Below are 24,543 nucleotides of genomic sequence, written 5' to 3' on the forward strand. Positions count from 1 at the left end.
CCTGGGCAACCCTCCTGACTTGTACTGCTGAATTCAAACAGGCAGCCAAATCCCTCATCTTTCTGATTAAATCCCATGGGATTATTTCTCAAGATCAGTTCAGCTTTAATTGTGCCAGAATGAAAAAAATGAGGGTTTGGTCCAAGAGCATGAGACAAAGGGCCTCTGTGGTTGCTGAACCTCAGCTGTAGAGACTCCCAAACACACCATCACGTGACCCGACAAGAGGCCAGCATCATCGTTCGTTATTACGACCATAAACACTCGCCTTTCCAAATGTATGGAAATGGACTATTTTGTGGAATGACTGGTTCCTACTGCAACCAGCACTTTCTTTTCATTTTTATTTGTTTTTTTTTTTCTATTAGGACCTGGTTTTAGAAGCTGCTTACTGCTTGCAACTGCCTAGGTATTACAACTATTTCTGCAGCAAACTAGCTAACCAGTGCCCAATTGCACAACCTGCTGACTGGCTGCTCTTGTGTGGATTTACAGTAGTCTCAGTTGCAACCCGAGCACATACCCTATGGTATACCCTTTGGCGTTTGCTTATTGGTGCCTAGTACCAGAACCTGCTAACTGGCTGCAGTGGCTTCCGCAGCCGCCCAGCCTGAAGCTACTGAGGTTAACTGCTAGCTCCATGGTTTTGCTGGGAAGAACTTCAGCTGAGCAACACATGTTTTACCAAGGTACACACACAGTGCCTTACCACACTCAAGCCTTGAAAAAGACCATGACTTATGTTCACCATGTCTTGGCCCAGACCACCCTTATGAGGCACTTATTGACCCATGCTTGAACTACTCTCCCTGGTCTTTTTCTTTGCAGGGAAAGGGTTCTGCCCATTGCCTTTCCAGATGGACGGACTTGTTCTCTTCAGATCAACCCAAATCTCTCTTCTTCAGTGCCTTCAGCGTATTAAGACTCAACACATTCTTTTTACCCAAGGTGCTCGCTCCTGCATTAACCCTTTTCACAAGTGAGTTCTAGCAGTCTGTGGCGGCCTGCACATAGTGAGTTCATTTAGCAAGAGCGGTGGGGAGTTTGAGAATGGGACTGTTACTCAGCCACGCAGCTGTACATCATTTGTAGAACACTGTGGGGAATCAATAGGCAGTAACTGTTCAGACGTTTTAATAAAGGAGTGACACTTCATGACTTTGACTCATGTATTTACTGGAACTGACTGGTTTAAAATGTAGAAACAACCATTATAAAGAGTTTATCTCTGCTGGCCCCCTGTGCCTTCACAAATCTTTTGACCCAAAGGTGTTGCTCCTGCATTTATTAACCAGTCTATCAGCCTGTCTGCAAATGCGGACCAGTCGGACCTCAGGTGGCAGCTGTAGGGAACTTCCATAATATCCATATTCAGATTTATGCAAGGGTTGTTTTGGGGAGGAACGGGGGATTGTTAGAGAATGAGTGAGTGATTACTTCATTAAACATGGCCTGCCACCAAACACTAAGCGTGCCCTGTGCTGTTAAATGCAGTTAGGCTAAGTCAGGAATGATGGAGAATGTCCTGTGTTTACAGTTAAGAGGTCTTGCCTTGCACAGAGCACCACTCCTACTTGGGCTGGCTTTAATGTTCCTGGTACTGTTTACTGTTTAATATTCCAATACAATACAATCTGCCATTCAATATGACGTTTTTGGTATCTGCATCTGTGTTTTTTTGGAATTTCTTTGGTTCTACTGAGAAACCTCACAACTGTTTTTAGAAACACATAAAAAAGAATAATATCTGTCATAGCATTCGCTTTCCACTACCTCAGACAGTCTAAGAAAGAAAACATGTTTTTGCATTTAACTTCAAAGCGTCCACTACAGGCAACTTTACAGCTTGTGTGGTTGGGTGAACATGCCTCTTTGTCCTAACGCTGACATAAATAAGGAAATCAAACTGCATGTAAGACATACACACACTATTCTGGGCTGTATATCCTATAGCACTGGCTTGTTCCTAGATTAGTACTGAGTTGAGCTGAGTTTGTGTGTGGGTTTGGAATGATATTTCCGGTAAAGGAAAGGATGAATCGATCTTGTCAATATTGCTGTTGTGGTTTCACTGCACTCCACTGTGGTGGCTTACTTTTGGCATTTCGGCATTGTGTGGAATTCATTCTTTTACCAGACAAAATGTAAGAGAAGAGCAAGGAAAGAGTTTCAAATCTAAATATCAGGTTTTTTTCCATTGGTCTTTCTATTTCTAGAACAAAAAAATATTTCCAGTCCCAGCAAAAGCATGCAGGAGATTTATTGTAAGCTTAGAAAGCGCTATTTTAATTCTGCAGCATGAGCGACCATGAGTACACAGCAGCAGATATTAGCTAGAATGGTAACAAACACCAGTAGGAATTACATCCTGCCACTAATGTGATACTAGAGAGCACAAGGGGCTCCAAAAACAACACATTGTGTGCTAATGATGGAGAAGAGAAAAGGCGGCAGCATAACCGAGCTTCTCCATCATCAGCCTCACATTTATAGTCATCTGTGTCGTTATGAATATCTTTCAGGGCAATTCTCTTAGTCATTTTACTCAAGAGCTTTAATTTGTGTTATATGGGAATACATTTATCAGGTGTGAGCGTCTGTGATCAAGGGCCTCCTGAGTGGCCATGAGAGGAGGGAGGTATTCTCATAATTAATGGCAATATTGTACGCTATGCGCTATGTTCAACTGAACTAAATGGCTCGGAATGAGAAAGAGAAAAAGAAATTTAGGCCAATAAAGAGCATGAGAGAGAGAGAGAGAGAGAGAGAGAGAGAGAGAGAGAGAGAGAGAGAGAGAGAGAGAGAGAGAGAGTGGGAAAGAGACCAACACTGTAGCGAGAACCATGGTGGAACACCAATCAAGTACTTCACACAAAATCAGGACAACAGTGGCAGACAGAGCCAAGACCAGTCCAGAAGAAGGCGGGTTAGCTGAGGCACAGACGGATAGAATGGTAGAGACGAAGGGTTTGGCCTGATGAATAGATGTTGAATAGATGGTATTTTCCTTCTCCTTTTCCAGCAGTTGAACAAACAGTACGCTGAATGCAAAGTCCTCTCTGGTTTATGAGTTGTGGTGGAAGGAAGCAAATTCTGGCACACTGAATTTAAGAGGGAAAAGTAGGCCACATTGAGACATGCCATGGGTTTGAACAGGGGAAAAAAAGGCTACTGTTAAAGTGGGTTATTTTTTTCAGAGAGTCAGGCAGAAATCACGGACAAAACCCTTGACATTAGTCCTCCGTCCAGGTCCCCAAATTCGTTTGTGAAACGTATGGAAGTCACAGATTTCAGCATGCCCGGAGGACACCTGAGCGGCTGAATGATATCCCAGCATCTGTCTGATGTTGGACTCGTATCAGACCCTGACGGATCACATTTTCTGCAGGAGTGTCTGTCAAGTAGCATTCTCTTTCCCACTACTGAGTGAGTTATAGGGATCAGAACACTCTGGTTGAAACTTGGAGATCCAGCCCAGGGGGAAGAGGAGATGGTCTTGTTGAAAAGGTTTGCATTTGCACTTATTCTCTTTGCTTTAGCTGAGATGCACGGTGCAGTTGCACTTACAGAGTGTGGTAAAGTTCACAGAACAGACCACTGAGGTTTTCTGCAAAAATCACTGGAACAATGAAAACTTGACCCCAAACTGTCTTCAAGTCTGCATTCTATACAGACTTGTCAGTTCAGGTACACCAATCTTCTCAGAAACACCCACCAAATAGAAGCACTTTGTAGGTTTACAGTCTCTGACTGCAGCTCATTCATCAATGGAAGGGAGCATGTTATGACCCAATCTAGGGTCAGGCTATAAAAAAAGGTTACAGACCATTTTGAGAATACAACTGACCAGATACAGCGTCCTTCATAATGTTTGGGACAAAGACATGTTTTTCCTTTGCTCCACAGTAAACCTTTTGGACAGTCCTCTTCATTTTAGGGCATTCATGAGTAAAACAAAGTAATGATAGGTACATCAAAGCAGTGGTGTTTGGGACAGTTTTGCATATCTCTTGCATGCAATGACTGTTTATGGTCTGCAATTTATACACCACCAAGTCATCACCAAGTGCCTACCAGAGTATGCTCCCTGGTGATGTTTGGCTAAGCCTCTGATGCAGCCATCTTTATCTCTTGCTTGTTTTAGGGCCTTGCTGACTTCAGTTTTCTCCTAAGCATATAGAGTGCATGCGAGCGCGCCAGTAACCGTGCCTGAACCATGACACCCCACCACCATGTTTAACAGATGAAGTGGTATTCTTTGGATTGTGGACAGTTCATACTTTGCTCTTGCCATCACAATGATACAGGTTCATATCGGTCCCATCTGTCTATAAGACCTTTTCCCAGAATTCTGCAGAATTTTTTTTTTTTTTTAATTCTTTTTAATGTATTTATTTTATTTAATGAGCTCACCGGTGGACTCTGATTATATATTCCACACATTCTCTAACTGTTTTATTTTTGTTTGTTTTTTTGCCTCATGATAGCTTCTTTGGCTTTCATTCGCACAGCTCATCCTCATATTAAGCAAAGGTAACTACAGCAATGGGACACACCTGAGTAATCATAAACACTTGTAAAGCCAAATGTCCCAAACATTGCTAAGTGTTGAAATTTTAACATGGGGAAACTGAAATGCAATCAAATTTCATTAAATAAGTGTGTACTTTAATCCCATCTGATTGGTTTAATTGGAAATTTTGATTCAAAACCAAGGAGCATATTATGGTAAAATGTATCTTTGTCCCAAACATTACGGAGGGCTCTGTATTATGTGGGTGGTGGGCCATTTTCAAGACAGCAGTGAGAACAACATGTGAGTGGCATGGTACATATGGTATCGCAATAAGTGTATAACAAAATGACAGTGTGTAAGAACCCACACTTACATGCTACTACCATGTCAGCACTACTGCTCTGTCTAACTGAAATGTTCTAATAACGATACAAATTATTATTAAGTCACATGTTTTCAGAACGTTCCTGGAACATAATTTCTGTAACATTACAGGCTAACCTTCCTGGAACCTTTTAAAAACACAGCTAAATATTCCTATAATGATCCTATGACCTATGAGATATTATTTGGGTGGTGGGCCATTCTCAGCAAACACCAACCTTATGGAAACATAAATATTATAATATGATATAAATAAAACACAATATAATTAAAAAACAAACATTGATAAAACTGATACATTGACACGTATAATTGCTTGGATTATGAGAATTACTTGACTTTGAGTACTATTGTTTTCTGTATTTATACTGTTTATTGTTGACCTGCATTACTTTTTAAAATATGGCAAATAAATGTAAAGAAATCGTTGTAAAGAAGTGCTAGTCAGTTAATCGCCTATGACAGTCCCTTTTCCACTGATGGCTGGTAAATAGCACAGAAAGAAGTTATAGCTGGACACTTGCAACAAAGACTTACAGTATACAGTGGGGGTTTCTGACAGAATGGCCAACAAGCGTAACAAATAGTAGGAAGAGTGGGAAAAGCACAGAAGTTGTACATATATGAAGGTCTTCCCCCAAAGACAGATTAGGATAGTTGTGTTTCATTTTACATGTTATAAACTTGAATGTTGGATGCAATCATACAGGTAAGTAAATTTAAATGCACTGGAACTCAACTGCGTGGCAAAAAATATCACCTGAACTTTGAGCTTTGATTTCAAAGGTCTAAAGGAACATTTACTTACTTACTTTTCCTTACTAAAGTAAGTAAAAAAATCTACCAAAACAATACTTTAGTGCAGTAATGAACAACACTTACTCAAGAACCTTCCACCTGAGGAAACCGAAACAGACTGGCAACTCCACATAATCAGAAAAACAAAACTTGTCAAGCCTTCTGTTGCAGCAATTTACTGTTCCATGATTATAATTGACTAATCCACTCCTAGTGTTGAGGCAATTGTTTTCTGAAGAGTCAGACGAAGGTCTAGGCCCCACACAAATAAACAAAATGTCTAAATCAATCAAAGACTCTCCCAAAGAGAAACATTTTGTTGAGGTAGAGTAATGCATTTCAGAACAGAAATGTTTTTGCACTGTGGGCATGCAGGGTGGTGTGCCACACTACATAACATAAGTATGGAAGCATTACTGAACAAATATGGAACGGGCCAGTGAGATTTGATTTCCCTTATACACTCTAATTGTTGACAGAGGGGTGTGTTGGCTGACTGTGTCAACACATCTGGAAGTTATTTGGTCACTCTCTGTAAACTTGTCCAATAAAAAAAAAAAATCTAAGAGCAATTCCTTAAAAAATGAAGTAAAAGAAAACCCCCTAATGGTTGGGGCAGGGGTGACTGATCAAAGCCCCCTTTCCATCCAACACAGTGTGCAGTGGAGGGAACCACTGTTGGGGCCACATGCAATGGCAGCAGTTTGAAGTATACAATGAGCAATAACTGGAAAAATCTAAACACTGGTGCAATTAATCACAGTCACATTTTAATAGCGGCTAACAGAGGAGACTAAGGTCCATAGTTGTAGCTATAGTAATGGCCTCTTTGCATGATGCAAAGACTGCCTTGGCTTCAAAGTGTAATCTAATTGATTATTCCTGTTTACAATAAATAACAACAAAAAAAATTGCTACTTGTGCCAAAAACAAATAGGGGTTAATCACTCAAATTGCCAGGTAAATTACTTTCCAATCATCCCATGCAATGCAAGAACATTTAAGGGAAACAAGCACATAGCACCATCTAGTGTTGTGTTAGGATATTAGCTTCCCCTCTCTGACAGTAAGGCTTCAACCTGAAAGTAGGCAGCAGTAAATGTATTGGATTTTTTTATTATTATTATTATGAATGTTTGGTTTGGTTCACTCTAAAAAGAGAACTAAATGAAATTTCGCAAGTGGCAAATGTGCACATTGCTTAGATTTAATCCATTGCAGTAATTAGCGCCACTAACGATCCACTGTGCCAGTAAATATTATGCCTCATCAGAACGTCAGAAGCCAAGCCCCATAGGCAGAGCCAGTGCATGTGTCTGATTAAAACAATACAGATCTCGGGTCATAACGCAGCCTATATTACATCATTTACTGAAAGTGGTCTATTTTCCATCCCTCATGATACTAGGTCTGAGGCATGCAATGATGAAGTCCAAATGTTGGGTTTCTCTACACACACACACACCTCACATGAAAGCTCGCCATAACCATTAAGCTGGCCTGAAATAATGCTCCGTTTTGACTTATCTGTTTTCAAGAACGCAAGTCATCACCACAGTGTTGGTTCAAATAATGGTTTAATTACATACTCTGAAAACATGAGCTTCCATCATCCCAGTTACTCCATGGCAACTAATTCTGACAAACAACCTTCTTCGATCTTCCCACAAATGATTCCTCATGTTCCTGTACTAGTCATTACAGGATCTGATAGCAACAATGTGTAGGGTTATTTGTGCGTTCTGCAAGAAGAAAAAACAGTGAACTCTTAATTGCAGGTGTATCATCTACTTCTTCGCAGCTTGAAAGCGCTCATTAACATTCTCCCAGTTCACAATGTTCCAGATGGCCTTAACGTAGTCCGGTCTGACGTTTTTGTACTGAAGGTAGTATGCATGTTCCCAAACATCAATGCCAAGCAAAGGAACAAGACCTAAAAGAAAGAGAGGAAAAAGCCAAAATGCAAGAAATGCTTAGGTCAAAGAACTGGTTTAAAAAAAGGGAACAGTGGATCATAGCTTATTACACACTTTCTTCTACACAAAACAACAGTTCTGTTTTCCCCAAATACTATTCTACAGTATTTAATTCTAGCAACTGTGTGTGCTTATTAGAACTGTATAATTTAGTTTATCCCCATTCCATTGTGAAAGTACTTACCAGTGGTTCCCTGCAGTGGATCTTGGTTGGAACAGGCAGCAATTCGCAGTCTTCCATTCTCTTTATCAAAGCCCAGCCACCCCCATCCTGACCCTTGAACTGCCACAGTAGCAGCAGACATCCTCTCCTTCAGCTTCTGGAATGAGCCAAAGTCACGCTTAATGGCCTCCATAAGATCACCTGGGGTAAAAAAATGTTGTAATATTCATATTACAAATTCACAAACTTTGTTTGCCCACATCGTGAACATCAACTTAAACACAAAGTTTAAGCCACACTAATGGTTTGCAACAAACATGCTGAAAATCTAAAAACCAGATTAAAAGTACTGCATCGCTCACCCTGTGGCTCTCCTCCACCACTTGGAGATAAGTTTGTCCAGAAAATGGTGTGGTTGATATGACCCCCACCATTAAATCTCAGAGCTGCCTGAAGGGCCACTTGTGTCGTCACATCACCTACAAAAACCCCAACAAGATTTTAAAGGGTAAAACAGAACAAAGAACATTTTTGATCAGAAACAACCAAATGTGTCTGTGCCTGTATCAACAAAGCATCCAAGATCTAGAGCCAGTTCATGTCAATAAGGTTTAATTTTTTTTTTTTAACTGCACATAATTTACAGCAAAATGTGTCCTCCACATTTGACCCATCTGTGGTAGCGAACACACACACACACTAGTGAACAAGGGGCAGTGAACACACACACACACACACACACACACACACACACACCCAGAGCGGTGGGCAGCCAACTCCAGCACCCGGTGAAGCAGAGCAGGTGAAGGGTCTTGCTCAAGGGCCCAACAGTGGCAGCTTGCCGAGCCTGGGTATCGAATCCACAACCCTGTCATCAATAGCCCAGCGCTCTAACCGCTGAACCACCACTGCCCAATATTTTATATATTTTCCTAGATCAACACTACTTCTCTAAGAAGCCTTGTGAATACAAGCCCACGTCTCATACAACAGAGCAAACCTGCCATCACTCTCTGGGTGGGGGAATCAACACTTTTGTTAGAACAGGATAAACTTGGATTCACCTTTGGCCAGAGCCTCTTGATATTTCTCTTCAGTAACGTTGAGATTGTTGACATATGTGGCATGGTGCTTGCTGTGGTGAAGCTGCATGATCTCAGCACAGATGTGGGGCTCAAGCGCCCCGTAGTCATAAGGGAGGTCTGGAAGTGTGTGCTTCAGTCTGGAGGCCAAAGCACCCACCAAGGGGTTTAAGGTGGCTGTGCACCTAATAGCAGAAGGGGACAAAGGTGAAATGTGGCAGACAAAACTCACGTAGAATGAACGCTGTACAATTTTGCCAAGCTGTATTCATGTTTTATTTAGGGGATGAGCTTCCATTTTTGACGACAATGAAAGATTACAGCAGCTGCAACAGAGATTGCATTAATAAGAATGGTTTGTCCTTTGATAATCATCTTTGATAAACGTTGGTAAACGATCATCAAGTTTAGATATTTCCTTTTTATGTCTAAAAGTTAGCACGAGTCATAACTTATCTAGCACTAGCTAGCTAAACTACCCTTGAGCATGTAGTGCTAGCTATAACGCTGAGCTTAATTACATAAGCTGCTACTGTGCCGCTGCCAGAAATGGCTAACAAACATAACTGGGACTCAGAAAGCTAGCTAGCTACCTGCTGTGTGGCAGTTTAAGGGCTAAAAGTGGCAGTGAAATGATGTTTTTGGTTGTAACGAGTCTCTATCTACTTATAAAATCAACGCAGTGTGTTGTGCTGGACCCGCTGGACCCGCTGGCTGTCTGCGCGGCATGTGTTAACGCTAGCTAACGCTGACCGTCAGCTCCCTGGAGTCTCGGAAGAACTGTTTGCTAGGCTAACAGCTCCCGTAAACGGCAGTTATACTGAAAAACGCAGTAAATTGCGAAGGCTTCAGTAACTTACGAGTGTTTATCATTACCTGCGAACATGTCCAACTCTGCTCAACATGTTCATATTTCGTTTAACGTTGGCTACAATGAGCACAGAGCTGCTACTGCTGCTGCTGGTGCTGGTTCCCCCCTCAATCACTCACTCCCTCCATTCTAACCTGCCCTTGAAATTTCAACTTGAACTCGAGCAGGAACGTACCATCACTGCCCGCTGGGGGAGGACACACGTCCCTGCGTTTCTGTGTACACATACTACGGCAATTGAGATGAACCAAATTTGCAAACGACTCATTTTAACACCTTTATGGACACTTTAGGTGGCAGTTTATTCTCAAATACCTTACATTTACTGTAATAAGGACAATCTGTAAGAAAGAAATCTCCCCCATCCTCAAAATGATTCACGTGGCCCGTGCTGCTTCACTGGCTGGCCCCGTTGCTGTTGCAATGCTTTGGTTTGCCACTGCTTGCAGATATCTGCTGTAATCTAAAATAGCGAGGGTCCGTTTGAGTGTTTGATCATGTCAGTCTTTTTGAGGTTAGAATGGTGTGTTTTATCACTGAAATGTGATGATGATGGGCTGGCTTACAAACCCTGCGTCCTAAACCGAGCACTACTGCAGTGTGAACGATTCTGTGCTGTAAGGTTGCTGTAGGACGCTGTAGGTTATGGTGGGCAGACAAGTATCTGTGTGTTGAGCAGCTTTAACAGGGGCAAGGGTTAACAGGACTGCTCTACCTACCGGACTGTTAGATCATCAGTGGCATGAAATACATTAGTACTGTAAGTATTAGAGTATTAGTAAAGAAATGTGGTAAACAATGTCCAGAGCATGATATGTATTAAAGCAGAAATAAAGCACGTGCTTACGATTTGAAAAATATATATTTTGCCCCGATTTCCCTATATTACCAGAATCACCCATATGAAGGCGCCAGTTGTATTACTACAGCTATGGAAAATGATACTTTCGTATTTAGAGATGCAATGAAATGCTTTGACCTGTCATATGAATATACGATATATACGATATGACATATATGATGAAAAGTACAGGAATAAAACAAGAAAATTATATATTAAAAAATCATTATTATTATGATATTAAAATAAATTATTTATTTATTTATTATTGTTATTTTAAATTATGCAAAGTGTCTTTGACAAATTATTTCGGAAGTTAAAGATGGATAAAGTGTCGGTTGCTGAACTAGTTAACAGGCTGCGATCCACATCATCTAAGCCGCCCCGCCCCTTCAGCCTCTGCGGCGGAACATCCATCGTCCTCGCGGTGATGGCGGCTACGCGGACCTCGCGTTAAGCTTAAGCTTGGCTCGTTTTAAGATTGAAATCCGCTAATAAAACGGACGAGTTGCTCGTTAATCGCGTGCCAGAAGCAGATTGGCTCATCTTGGTCTAACTAAATCAGGGCTTGTAAGTATCACGGCTGTCTGTTTTTGGCTCGTTTTTGGTAAACAAGCTAGGAGCGCTGCGCTTCTCGTCGGAGGGAGAGTCTCTTCCTTTTCCGCCATTTTGTGACAAGAAACTGATAACACACGAAGCCGGCAGGTACTGGTCTAAATAGCAAGCTGATCTCGGGTTTCTCCTCGAATGTAGTTTAGGGGATATGCGTCGAAAATTGTTCAGCGGCTGGAGCCGTGTGTCTGACCCGACGAGGCGCTCCGTTCAGCTCAGCTCGTCCCAGCTTCTGTGTTTAAGACGGGTTGCAGCTCCAGCCATGCTATAGCTAGCTGTTCACGTTGGCTAGCTGCTTACACTGCCGCCGCGTATCACCAGCAAAGGGCCTCGTTTAGGTTTTTGGGGATAGGAAGTCTCTGGAGACGTTTTGCTTAACATAACTTAGCATAACCAGATAGCACGGACGTTAGCTAGCCAGCTAGCTATCGAAATATGGGCTTAAATGCGATAGGTTGTAAAGTATAACGTTAGCTAGATAGCGAGAACGTAGCTAGCGAACTCCTAAACCCGGTCTAAGCTCAGCTAATAGCCCCTGTTAATGGGTTAATTCCCTTTAGCTGGATCTCCATAGGTCCAGTGCTTTTACTATGCCCGGTGCAAGTCCTAGCTGTGGTCCATTTTGCTTGGACTCGGGGCACGACGAGGCTGGCGTTGATTCCCTTATTCGACTTTTCTGTTCCTCTCGGAAAGGATACAGCAGTTATACTATTAAATAATATTGTATGAAATGTAACTTTGCACCATTTTAACCGTGAAAATAAAAACAGGTGAAATAAGCCGTCTTAAAACACGTGTGCTGGCGGACTGCGTGACCACGCAGATTTCTTCTGTGGCCATTTCGTGCCGTTGAAGCCGCCAGTGCGGAGTGGCTGTGTGCTGGTTTGCTTTTGGAGGGAGAGCAGCAATTTCTCATGCGTTTTTCTCGTTTTTGCAGAGATCAAGATGACTAATGAAGAGCCTCTGCCGAAGAAGGTGAGCGAATTGGCGCAGTGATCTTAGCTGTGTGATCTAACGGGGAGATCTCTGCCATGTCGGCTTATTGATTCTTGTGTGTCCGTTCAGGTTCGCCTTAGTGAATCAGACATGAAGACCCTGACCAGAGAGGAGCTGTGTACAAGGTAAGGATGAGCTTGTGTTTTTATTAGAGAGATGTCTGTATTTTTGAAATCCTTTTTAGTAAGTAAGTAAATAAATAAATAAATACCCCCTCCCCCATCTTAGGTGGAAACAGCATGAAGCCTATGTCCAGGTGCTGGAGGCGAAGTATGCGGATTTAAATTGTAAGTCCCGACACATGCATGCTGAGTGTTTCTGGATTTGTGTGTTGTCTGTCTGTGTGAGCTGTATTGAAGTTGCATGTTCTCTCCACAGCCAATGATGTGACTGGTCTGAAAGAGTCTGAGGAGAAGCTGAAGCAGCAGCAGCAGGAGTCTGCACGCAGGGAGAACATTCTGGTGATGAGGCTGGCCACTAAGGAGCAGGAAATGCAGGAATGCACAGTAAGTATTTCTGTTAAAAGTCACCTAAAGTATCCTAGTCACCTAACACCAGTACCACTTTCCTTTAACTGTTCCTTCAACTGACTGGCCTGCTGGCTTCGGCTCCAGCTGCTGTTCACATTGGGGGAATGTTGCATGGAAGTGGAAATTTGTTTATAGTGAAAGTATTTGTTGGTAGTTGCTGGAGGTAAGAGGCCTAGTTGAGGCGATTTTACACTTCCTCCGAGAGTTTCCGACTTGTACTAGATGTCTTATTTTACCCTCTTTCACATTTGGGCTTCAGTCTGGGAAGAGCGCCAGTGAGATTTGTCAGTTGTCAGTTTGTAACGTCAGCCCATATTAGAAATAAGAATTTTACTTTGTGTTGTTGTTTACCTCAGCAAGTTGAATCAGTTTATGTGCAGCAGAAAATGTCTTTACAGGTTGTAATTGAACAAACTTTCAAACATTGTTCAGCAAAGAGATGATTTAAAAATCTGATGAATTAGTTTGATGTGCTGTGAGTAGCAAGCATTCCTGTGGTAATGGTATATCGTATCCTACATTGCATGTGTATAATCGTTGTGTTGCAGGACTAGTGGTAGTGTTCAGGCTCAGCTTTTGTTGGTAAGCCTCAGAACAAGTCCTGCCCATTTAGATTTAATTCACAGTTGAGGAGTGGGTGATTGTCAGCACTTAAGCCATATTTTGACATATAAAACGACCCAGTAACAGCAGATTGAGGAGGGACACCCAGATACTATCCCAAACTTGGTACAGTGTTTTTAATTATACGTTTGCTGCACTCCATCTTTTAAAACTGGACTCTTTATGCTCTCTATGAAACATGCGTTGGTCAGGGTTGCTCATAAAAAGCACATTGTGTATCATAATACAATAACACCTCTAATTTACAGTCATGAACACAATTGTTTATCTGGTTAAAGATTAACTGGTGTTGTGCAGGTAAACACAAAGTTTGGCCAGTCATTTCAAGTCACCTGTATGATTTCATGTTGTTTGCAGTCATATCCCTGCCTTTAGTTCGCAGCAGACAGATGTGGTGTTTAATATACTTTGATCAGAACAGTTTCTCTTTCTACTGTTCCTTACTTGTGATGAGTAAATTGTAAGAAAATATTTTGTTTGAGCTGATGGCTACAGGAGATCAGTGGGGCATTAAAATACCCAGATTCCAGTCCTTCTTTGCTGTAGGTTCCTAACACTATTCCTCCCCCTGCAGACCCAGATCCAGTACCTGAAGCAAGTCCAGCAACCCAGTGCGGCTCAGCTGAGATCCTCCATGGTGGACCCAGCCATCAACTTATTTTTCCTCAAAATGAAGGCTGAACTGGAACAGACTAAAGACAAACTGGAGCAAGCCCAAAATGAACTGAGTGCCTGGAAATTTACACCTGATAGGTAAACTAAAATAACTCCCCCCTCCAAACAAAAGTCAAGACTTTCCTGACTCACCCCCTCACTTTCTCCACTGCAGGAGTGCAGATAATGGTGGGGGAAGACTGAAATGCTATGTTCACAACAAGACTCAGACTTAAAAGCCAAAAACAGAGAGACTTTTTTTCTTGTACTGTGCTGCTTTTATCATACCGTAATGTAAAAGTGAAAGAGAACAGAAACTGAAAAGACAGTTTTGGTCAGGTGACACTGTTGTTTCAGCTTTCTCTTCCCCACACCCCCTCATGGTACAGAGGCCTGAAGGAATCGGGACTGTTCCTGAAGAGGTGGTCACGGCGGAAACAACCCCTCCTTCCAGCCCCAACAACTCATGTTAGACAGTTTGCTGTAATAACTCGTTTGTGGCCGTTGAGAGAGACTTGAGCAAGGCGTTGGCTCTGGAGCTGATTGAACTGTAGTTTAAAAAAAAAAAGAAAAGAAAAGAGGAAAAAAAAACATTGATTTTGAACTTTTAAAACATGAGCCCTATAAAATGTTGCACAGGAATAACTCCCCTCTTTTACCCCCACCAGTGTAGAACTCCCAAGACTCTAAAGACTCTGGGTAAGACTATAGAAGCAACATGGGGGAAGGGGACAGTAGTGTGATGAAATACAATGAGAGGAGATAAGATCCTAAGACTCTGTGGGGAGGAGCCCTTGTAAAGATGTAATACTTTGGGGGGGAGAAAGTAAGACCCCCTGGTCTTCAGAGACTTTGGTTAATGTCCATCTCATCGGTGAAAAAGACGGTACAGTGTTTTAATTTTTCCTTTTTCTCTTTTTGTGTTTCGTATTTTTATATTTTTGCTTTGTTTATGTTTGTTCTTGGAAATGGGTTTTGCATTTACAGCAGTGTAGTTTATAAAAAAAAAAAAAGAGAGGGAGTGGGGATGATGTACAATTGGCTCTCTATTCTTCAGTGACCAATCTGTTTATGCCCAAGGAAGTGCTAATACACTGTTGTAGATGCAATCTTTTTATTTCAATGTGAATGCTCATGTGTCTCAGATAACTGAACAAGCTGTTTTTATATGTATGTCTATTCTACTGTGTCCTTTGATCACAGTTAAGTGCACGTTGGAATTTAGTATGTTCATTAGGAGCTTTTTACTCTTATTTTTATTAGGGTTTTCCTTGTGATGTATTCTGGTTGCAGAACTGTTCAGTGTTGTTAATTTTCTAGCGATCAGGTGCTTTTAGATTTTAAGGATGGAAATTCAAAACATCTGCATGGAAAAGGTTTGAAAGACAGTTGGCCTCAGAGACTTTAGTTAAGACATAATCTCTTCATATTCATTAATAAGCTTCTGGTTTACTTTGATGTTTTGAAAAAGGATGACTGGTTTTGTTACTCATTATAAGCTGCCACACACATTACCCCCAGTGTGCTAATTACAATGAAAGTTTTTTTGGATCTCAAGATTAAGTTGTATCTGCCTTTTGTCCAGGCCATTTCTTTAATTTTTTGCTACCCAGAAGATCATCCAGGAGTGTCACTTTCCACAGTCATAAACTTTTGAGGCTTGGTCTGCTTTCAGACGTGGTCAGATTTGACCACCAATCCTGGCATTGCAAGTAATGATTTTTTTTTTGTTTGTTTGTTTTGTTTTGTTCTAAATTGAGTTTTCACAGAAGTGTATGTGCATCATTAACCTATAAGCAGACTTCTAATGGCCATACAAGCTATTTTCATCGTTGTATGCACAATGAAACAATTAATATAGGATCGTATTTAGTTATTTGCTATTTATATTTTAAAGCCATTACTAATATGAATTTAACAAGTGCATTTAGTCTACATGGCTAGTTTTGGAGGTTATTGCAAGCTATGCTTTGGGATTCTCCGTTACCCTTGGTGTGTAAAACCATCTTTATTTGGTGTCTGTGTTTTAATTGGTGGTGCCATTTGATTAATGGGGTTCTTGAATGTTACGTTGTGAAGTTTCTAATTTAAACTATTCATCTGTAGATTGTTGATACCGGTATGGTGTTTTGGTAAGTGGTGCAGCTGTCACAGTTATCACTGACTTTATCATAATTGTTCATCAGTCATGCATCATTTTGAATGTTATAGGTCATCTTTTGAAAAGTGATGAATGTGTTTTGAACCTGCCCCCTCAGTGTTGCCAATGGTTGGCAGTTGCTATGGCCATCCGTGTTGTGCCCATGACTGTGTTCACCATGTGATGTCAGACTTGTCTCCCTTGCAGCCAGACTGGTAAGAAGCTGATGGCGAAGTGCCGCATGCTGATCCAGGAAAACCAGGAGCTTGGCAGGCAGCTGTCCCAGGGCCGCATCGCTCAGCTGGAGGCCGAACTTGCCCTTCAGAAGAAGTACAGTGAAGAGCTCAAGAGCAGCCAGGATGGTGAGAAAAGGCTTTTCTGTTCGGTGTTTTGTAAGCTGCATCTTCTCTCTGCTTTAATGTTTTGTAGAGATGCACTGGTTAAGAATGTCTGATAATAATAACCGATAATTTAACACCTTGTGTTTAGTAGAAGAACATTGATCTAGGTGATCAATATGACAATTTATCATGATGTGATAAAATAGTTATCCTGATGCACTATACTTTTCTAAGCATATTATGGATCTCGTCAATGCTTAAAGTACACTGATCACATTTCATCACAAACGATGTAATTAGTCTGGTTTAACTGGATGAAGTGCAACAGATTTTGAATAAAAATCAATGTACTAAACATGGGAGAGTACATGGATGGTAGTTTTTAAAAATGTCACTACTGGTGCATTGTGTCTGAAATCACATCTATTGTGATAAATGTTGTGTATTGTAATACAATATTTTTACCTTATCGCCCAGCCCTAATCTGAGTAGTTAAACCTTTGATCATTAATTTCACACTGGGACAAGGGCAGGTAAGATTGTAGAGCAGCAAGATAGTAAATGGATGTATGAAGTATGTGGACAGTGCAGACAAACAATTGTCAGTTGTAACTACACAGAAAATCTGGGTAGAATTATTTAATTATAGTTAAAGTGCAGCTTTTTGGCAATGGTGGGAAGGTCAGTCAGAGATCCATGGCAGTGTTGAAGAATTTTAAGTGCAATGCATACAGTGATGGCTTTGATCACAGTTAAGTGCGTGTTTGAGTTCAGTATGTTCATTTTGGGTTGCTTGTTAAGAGCAATCTAACAAACCTAAGGTCTGTGATCAGCCTATGATGGGCGTTGGAAAGAATAATTGCTTGAGCTGAATGCTGGTCAGTAGTGTGTTCATTAATCTGACCGCCTCAGAAAAAGTCTAGAATGGATGGTGAAAACATCAGTAAGTCTATCATGCAGTGGTGGTGGAACCGATGCCCCAGTATCTTATTTTGTTGTTTTTTTATGTGCTGGTTGCCCTCATAATCTGCTGCAGGGTCCTGCATTACAGACAGCGAAACGGCTAGTCACAGCACTGAATGAATGTAATGTTAGGAGACTAGCATGATCAATCTAGTTAGTGTAACAGTAGTGGCAATTTCCTGTGTTGAGTTGAAAAAGAATAGAAATGTCCATGGCTGCATGACAACTGAATGGCAATTGTACAAATTAAATAAATAATTCCCCATTTATCTGTGAATATTGTAATGAATAGGATGATATTGTGCACTCCTATTGCCTTTAGCCCAGTGTACTGTTTGCGTTAAAAATGTTAGCTATTTCTGTCCCTTATCATACAAATGTTTACTTCATATGTCTCTGTCCTGTTATTCAGAGTTGAATGACTTCATCATTCAACTGGATGAGGAGGTGGAAGGCATGCAAAGCACCATCCTGGTTCTGCAGCAGCAGCTCAGGGAAACTAGGCAGCAGCTGTCTCAGCAAGCTCAAGCCCAGGGCAGCTCTGGTGCAGCCGGTCCCAGCAGGACTTCCCCCTCTCCCCCATCCACAGAGCCGCCCACTCAAACTGAAGCAGCGTCTGCCATCAGCTCAGCTGGAGGGAAAGACTGCGGGAGAGTGTCCAACGGACCCTCCAACGGGAACTCGTCTCAGAGAGGCACGTCCGGGTCCAGTCTGTACCGCGAAGCAAGCAGCGCAGATGAGGATTATCCGCTGTCGCCCTCCGTGTCCAGCCCCACCCATGGGGGCGTGTCAAAACTCTCCAACCACTCGGAGGATGCAGGGAGTCAGGGCGGCGGGGAAGGTTATGTGACTCAGCTGAGCGCAGGTTATGAGAGCGTGGACTCTCCAACAGGCAGCGAAACATCAGTGACCCAGCACTCTAACGACACGGACTCCAATGCTGACTCCCACGAGGCTGCTGCTGTCTCCAAGGGCAACAGGACAAGCACGCGTCATGGTGCTCAGAACGGCCTGGACTCGACTGCAGCTGCTACTACTGTCACCACCAACTCCTCAGTAGCCTCAAATGCCTCGTCAGGGTCGGTTTTGTAATATTCTTAAACTTTTTGTTTTTTGTTTTGTTTTTTTATACTCATGACAAACAAAAGCCACATTTAGGGTCAGTTAGTTTTTGCTTAAGAAATCAAAAATCTGAGATGTACAGGTTGTTTTTTGTTTTGTTTTTTAAACCACTTCCTGTCATAACCGATTCTTTCAGAAAGCCAATTTGAACACCAGATGAATGAATCTGTAGATTTGATTGGATGTTATTTTTGCCGTTTTTTTAAGGTTTTAAAACTTTCTCTCTCTGCAGCCTTGGTCATTTTGAACGCCAGTTTCTGTACAATTCATTTCTTCACTCACTAAAAACTTGTTGCATCATATGGTTTAATTAAGTCATGAAGCTGCAGGTTGCTGCTTCACTTGCCATGCTGGTTCAGAATGTCATTAGTTTGTTGATGTAAAACTTTTTAAAAATGTTTTCTGTTCCTCCCCATGACGAGAAGTTTTGTTCAATTTGTGTGTTTTGTTTGTTTTTGGTTTTTCCTGAGATGTATCTTGTCGGATTCATATTCTGATTTCAATTCATTTCATGTACTGACCAAATATCAATAAAGGCTTTTAATGACACTAGCATCATTTCAAATTTATGCAAATCTATAGACTAAACAAAAGGCTTGACAATACACACAGCTTTGCAGGTATTACAAAGTTAACTGTTCCACTAGTGGCTGTTTAAAAATATATATATGGGTGAAAAACTACAATTAATAAAATTTTTTTTTTAATGCAAAACTGGTCACAGTAATAGTGTTAAGCTGTTTTGTTTTCATGTGTAAACTAGTATACATATTCCCTTTAAAGACTCAATAGCCACAGCCGGAATAAGTAACTGGTCGTCCAGGCCTGTAGATGGTGCCAAAACGAGGCTTTGAGTCCTCGCCTCAGTCTATGGTCCTTTCTAACAAATGAAAGCAGCGGCATGCTAATCAGGATCCTCTGTGGGAGGGCCGTCAGCAATAAATGGACTGGCACTGAGTGTACAGCGACGATTCTCTACCTTAAGTCAGCACCTAACTGAGGAAAATGAACACCGAGCCAGTCGTGATCGTGTCTGCGGTCAGGACTCCTATAGGTAAGGTCTGTTACCCCACGCTACGGGCTCCGAGACGTCGCTGTTGGGACAGCCTCAGTGACAGGCTGGACAAGGAAGCAGTGCATGTGTTTTAATTGTATCGCTGTGTTTTTGATTACTGAAAGCTTCTCTTGAACTCTTTAAACTGCGGCTCTCTGCATCGCTCCAGGGTGCATGTCGACATATGTAGTTTTTCATATTTTAGTCAACTAATGCTGCAACCCGGTCACTCGGAGTTTTCTCCTGTCAGCGCTGCAGAGACGGAGGTCGACTCTCATTGGTTCGCTGGCGCTCTCTCCAGCGTCCTCGAGCCGTGATTGGTTGAGCTACTGTAGGGCGATGCAGATCGCTTGCTTCTGATTGGCCAAACACAAAGCAGCAGAATTTGGTGACGTTGGTCGATTGAATTAATGGTAATAAATATGTCCGAGCATGTGCAGTGTCTAAATAAGACATTGCATCTTCCTAATAACAATGTGGGGAAAAACGCATGTAGTTCAGTGCTAGTTATTATTCAATATGTAATAGATTGTAGAGTTTATGTGTTTTTTCATAATTGAATACATCTGTAGCATAATGTAACACCATGGTTGAAATCAAATGTGCTTTTGTCATTTAAAGGGTCCTTCAATGGAGCATTAAGCAGTGTACCTCTTAATGACTTGGGTACTGTAGTCATTAAGGATGTACTTAAGAGAGCCAGTGTAAAACCAGAGGAAGTATCCGAGGTCATCATGGGCCATGTGCTCACTGCTGGTAATACTTTATACTATACAATTTATTATAACAAATAGTCACTGTTATCAGCATGATCTTGTCACAGTGTCTTTATTTGTGACTTCATTACAGATTACCTGACTGTGTTTTGAGTATGAATCACAACTGTGAACTATGTTCATTGCAAAGAAGTATAAAGACAGCTGAAGTAATGTCCACACAGTCCTAACATGTTTCGACTGCTGTCCTCAGGTCATGGGCAGAACCCCACAAGGCAAGCTAGTGTTGGAGCAGGTATCCCTTACCCAGTGCCAGCGTGGAGTTGTCAGATGATATGTGGTTCTGGTCTGAAAGCCGTGTGTCTTGGAGCTCAGTCCATCATGACAGGGGAGTCCACTGTGGTGGTGGCTGGGGGCATGGAGAGCATGAGTCGGGTAGGTTCTATTTAGGTAGATACCAGTGATCCAGACCACAGACATCTGTATGTTTTTGATATTTTTACCATATTACCCCTGTTTTACCTAACATGTTGCAGGCATTACAGGGTTTGTATGTGTCCTTTTTAGCTGATTAAAGTATGCAGAAAATCTGAAAGTTGAACATGTCCATGTTAAGCTTAGTAAAATGGATCAGCATGTGGAATTGGAGCTTTCTGTGCGCTGCTGTGTTTTTGTATTACCACATAAAGAGGAATGATGCTGTCTTTGTTGTTGGATGCACTGTGGGTTTCTGAGGAAATTCTCACGCTACTTCAGAATGCAATTAGAATCGGGATAACAATCTAAGGATGCTGGTGTGTGTGAAATTTATTCTTATGGATTTGTTTCACTTTTGCAAAAGTGGTGGCTTGTAACAAAAATCCCATACATTTATGATTTTGTTCTTTAAATGACAAATAAATGCAGCAGCACTACTGAGATATAATGTTAAAGATCAAAAAGATAATTTGTGTAAACTGTGCTAGTAAATTGGCAGTGTCTCAATGTAGACGGGTACTTATTAATGCACTTTAAATTTCAGGCACCTCACACAGTGCAAATGAGATCAGGAGTAAAGATGGGAGATGCTTCACTGCAGGACTCTGTAGTGGCTGATGGACTCACCGATGCTTTTCACAACTGCCACATGGGCATCACGGGTAAGTCTGATCTAGCCATCAGATTTCATTGGATGGTCTTGGTCTTACTTAACAGTGCCTTCATTTACATTAGCCACAAACATTTCTTTTAGTACAAAGGTTTAGTGTCAATTGACTGACAGTTATGCTCTGACCACAAGCACACAGAATAAGAACTCGGTATTATCTCTTTTGGTGATTAGCCAGGAGAGTGGGCTATTTTGCCCTTATTAATGTATGGTTATGAGACTTCTTGTCTCTCCTCAGCGGAGAATGTGGCTAAGCAATGGAGTGTTAGTCGAGACGCTCAAGACCAGTATGCTGTCACATCACAGAGCAGAACTGAGGCAGCACAAAAAGCTGGCTACTTTGACCAGGAGATTGTGCCAGTTATTGTTCCTTCAAGAAAAGGTAAGAAGTTTTACTTAAGATGCACATGAAACAAGTCTAGCTTTTATTTTACATTGATAAAAGTGCTCTTCTAGTACACTGGTTACTCCTTGAGATTATTCATTTACAACTAGAAGAAAAGAGGATGATGATTTTAACTAATTGCTATGACCTTTTTAAAAGTGAATGTCATTCTTTACAATCCTTGTTAGGTCCAGTCGAAGTGAAGGTTGATGAATTCCCTCGCCATGGTAGTAATATAGATGTTATGTCTAAACTGAAACCGTGTTTTGTAAAGGACGGGTCTGGCACAGTCACTGCTGGCAATGCATCAGGTAGGTAAACGTTGCTGAACCTCACTAATGATTTGACTGAAGTGGGGCCAAGGTCATTCTTTTCTAAGCATTACACAACAACATGACCCTGAACACATCAAATAATAAAAAAGACACTCTGTCATGTGTCCCATGTGGTGCTCTGAGCTGTAGACTGTGTGCTGCAGATGTTATCTGCTGTCTGTCTTCCTCCTTAAAGGGGTAAATGATGGAGCAGCAGCTACTGTTCTCATGAGCCAATCAGAGGCTCAGAGGCGGAGCCTTCGTCCAATGGCACGAATCGTCTCATGGGCTCAGACCGGCCTTGACCCACTCATCATGGGTGCAGGGCCCATATCAGCTATCAGAAAAGCAGTAAGTGTCACCTGTAGTCTGGGTAATTCAGCAGTCTCAGTTAAACATTTGTGTTTAGTTCCTCTCTCTCTCTTTCTCTCTCTCTCTCTCTCTCTCTCTCTCTCTCTCTCTCTCTCTCTCTCTCTCTCTCTCTCTCTCTCTCTCTCCAGACAGAAAAAGCAGGATGGCAGCTGGGTGAAGTGGATCTATATGAGATCAATGAGGCCTTTGCTGCTCAGTGTGTGGCAGTGGTGCAGGAGCTAGGCCTAAACACGGATAAGGTTTCTTTTATTTCATATTATTCACTCCACACATTAACACTAAATTAATAAACACTAATCAACACTGATTAAACTTGAGGTATAGCAGGTCATATTAAACACATACCAAGAGTATGTCAGTTGCTTTGTGAAAGGACTAAAATCTAGTCTTTTTCTAGAGTTCTTGTGTTTTTGTGTTGATATTGATGCCTGTCCTGCTGTGTCTTTGGTCTGCAGGTTAATATTAATGGAGGGGCTATCTCTCTGGGACACCCACTTGGCATGTCTGGCTGCAGGGTGTTGGTAACCTTGCTGCATGCACTCCAGAGGACTGGGGGCAAGAAAGGAGTCGCTGCTTTGTGCATTGGTGGTGGAATGGGAATCGCTATGTGTGTAGAGAGAGTCTAGAGAAAGACCCTTATGTGTGAGACACACTCACACATAAAAACTAGCTGCTTATATAGATAACTGGATCACATGTTTGACTTTTACGTGAATTCTGTTGGTTTTCATTCATGAACTCTATTTTTCTAATCCAATCAAATGTTAAGTATCAATGTTCAGTCCAGAAATACTTATTTCATGAAAAAAAAACATGAAAGAAAGACCAGGGCAGGAAGTTGTTGGTGTTGATCAAGACCTGGTCTGATGTGTTTTGAGTATAATGTTTGTCAAACCTGAACAAATGAAACTGAACCTGAAACTGACTGAACAGTCTTATCCTGTACATCATGTATTGATTTTGAACCTTCAGCCTTTTCACATTCCATGCTATAGAAGCTTTACTGTAAAACTCACTTTTCTGTGGATCAGGCCTGCAGTCTTATTCATGGCTGTTGCCAGCTGTAATCCCATACATTATAGTCTATCTATCAATCAAGTGGCCACTATACTGGTCCACAGAGGAAGAGTACATGCAGTAGAACAGACGTCTGAATACACTACCGTAGACTTGCCTTAGAGTACCTTGTGCCATAAGGCTAAATTAGCCTCAGTCCTGTGCTTCCTGTAGACTGTGATTGATGTAATGAATACTGTAACATGCTGGTGTTTTCCATTAAAACCCTCAAGGAAAAACAAGTTTACATATCTAGCTTCGGCTATGTATTTCCTCAATAAATAATGAATGCAACATGAGACCTTGTGCTCTGTACTTTAAAAATGCCATTGCTTGTACAGTTGAAGACTTCCACCTGGAATGTTCCACTTCTCTAGAAAATGTGTGTACTGTATAATGTTATAAAATAATTTATTAAAAAATTAGTTATTAAATTCTGAAAAAAACAATCTAATTTTCTACTTTTATACCCACACCAATTTCCACAATGACACTGTGATATCTAAGAAAACAAAACTAAAGTTAGTCTTTAAATTGAATGAATAGTCCACAGTAAGCACATTAAAACAGTCAACAATTTGTACTACTTAAAGCAATAAACCTATATCTATATAGCTGTATGCAAGTGTTTTGGCAACCTTGGCATTTTGTAGTTTCTTTTATTGAGAGGTAATAAGCAGCCTAATTGAATTTATTTCAGCAAAACCTAATTTATTTAACATTAAAAACAATACAAATCCAAATAATCAATGTGGTCTGTCCAAAAACTTGTGCACAGAAATCGCTGCTTGCTTGTTTTGCAGAAGACCTCTAGTGCTGAGATATTCTTGGGTCATCTTGCTTCAAAGTTAGTTTAGGGTCTATTTACAAATGTCCTGTGACATTT

At 41.3% G+C, this 24,543-nt stretch overlaps 3 protein-coding genes across 3 annotated transcripts; 2 read left to right on the forward strand and 1 right to left on the reverse strand.

The window, feature by feature from the left end:
* Positions 1 to 7,258: 7,258 nt before the first annotated feature.
* On the reverse strand, positions 7,259 to 9,926 carry sod2 (superoxide dismutase 2, mitochondrial). Its single transcript, XM_072697006.1, has 5 exons — positions 9,796 to 9,926; positions 8,902 to 9,104; positions 8,200 to 8,316; positions 7,859 to 8,038; positions 7,259 to 7,631 (listed from the first exon to the last, which is right to left on the reverse strand). Exons 1-5 carry the CDS (start codon positions 9,828 to 9,830, stop codon positions 7,486 to 7,488), a joined length of 681 nt encoding a protein of 226 aa, XP_072553107.1. The 5' UTR covers positions 9,831 to 9,926; the 3' UTR covers positions 7,259 to 7,485.
* Positions 9,927 to 11,043: 1,117 nt separating this feature from the next.
* On the forward strand, positions 11,044 to 19,162 carry wtap (WT1 associated protein). The gene is made up of 8 exons (XM_072684150.1): positions 11,044 to 11,201; positions 12,181 to 12,218; positions 12,309 to 12,364; positions 12,468 to 12,526; positions 12,618 to 12,745; positions 13,968 to 14,146; positions 16,395 to 16,549; positions 17,904 to 19,162. The coding sequence occupies exons 2-8, from the start codon at positions 12,189 to 12,191 to the stop codon at positions 18,581 to 18,583; spliced, it is 1,287 nt and encodes a 428-aa protein (XP_072540251.1). The 5' UTR covers positions 11,044 to 11,201; positions 12,181 to 12,188; the 3' UTR covers positions 18,584 to 19,162.
* A 344-nt stretch (positions 19,163 to 19,506) lies between these two features.
* Positions 19,507 to 23,956, forward strand: acat2 (acetyl-CoA acetyltransferase 2). The gene is made up of 9 exons (XM_072697017.1): positions 19,507 to 19,667; positions 20,289 to 20,423; positions 20,637 to 20,818; positions 21,405 to 21,522; positions 21,769 to 21,912; positions 22,104 to 22,226; positions 22,426 to 22,580; positions 22,730 to 22,840; positions 23,057 to 23,956. Exons 1-9 carry the CDS (start codon positions 19,619 to 19,621, stop codon positions 23,225 to 23,227), a joined length of 1,188 nt encoding a protein of 395 aa, XP_072553118.1. The 5' UTR covers positions 19,507 to 19,618; the 3' UTR covers positions 23,228 to 23,956.
* The last annotated feature ends 587 nt before the right edge of the window (positions 23,957 to 24,543 follow it).

Source organism: Salminus brasiliensis, chromosome 1 (genome assembly GCF_030463535.1).
Source record: "Salminus brasiliensis chromosome 1, fSalBra1.hap2, whole genome shotgun sequence".
NCBI lineage: Eukaryota > Metazoa > Chordata > Actinopteri > Characiformes > Bryconidae > Salminus > Salminus brasiliensis.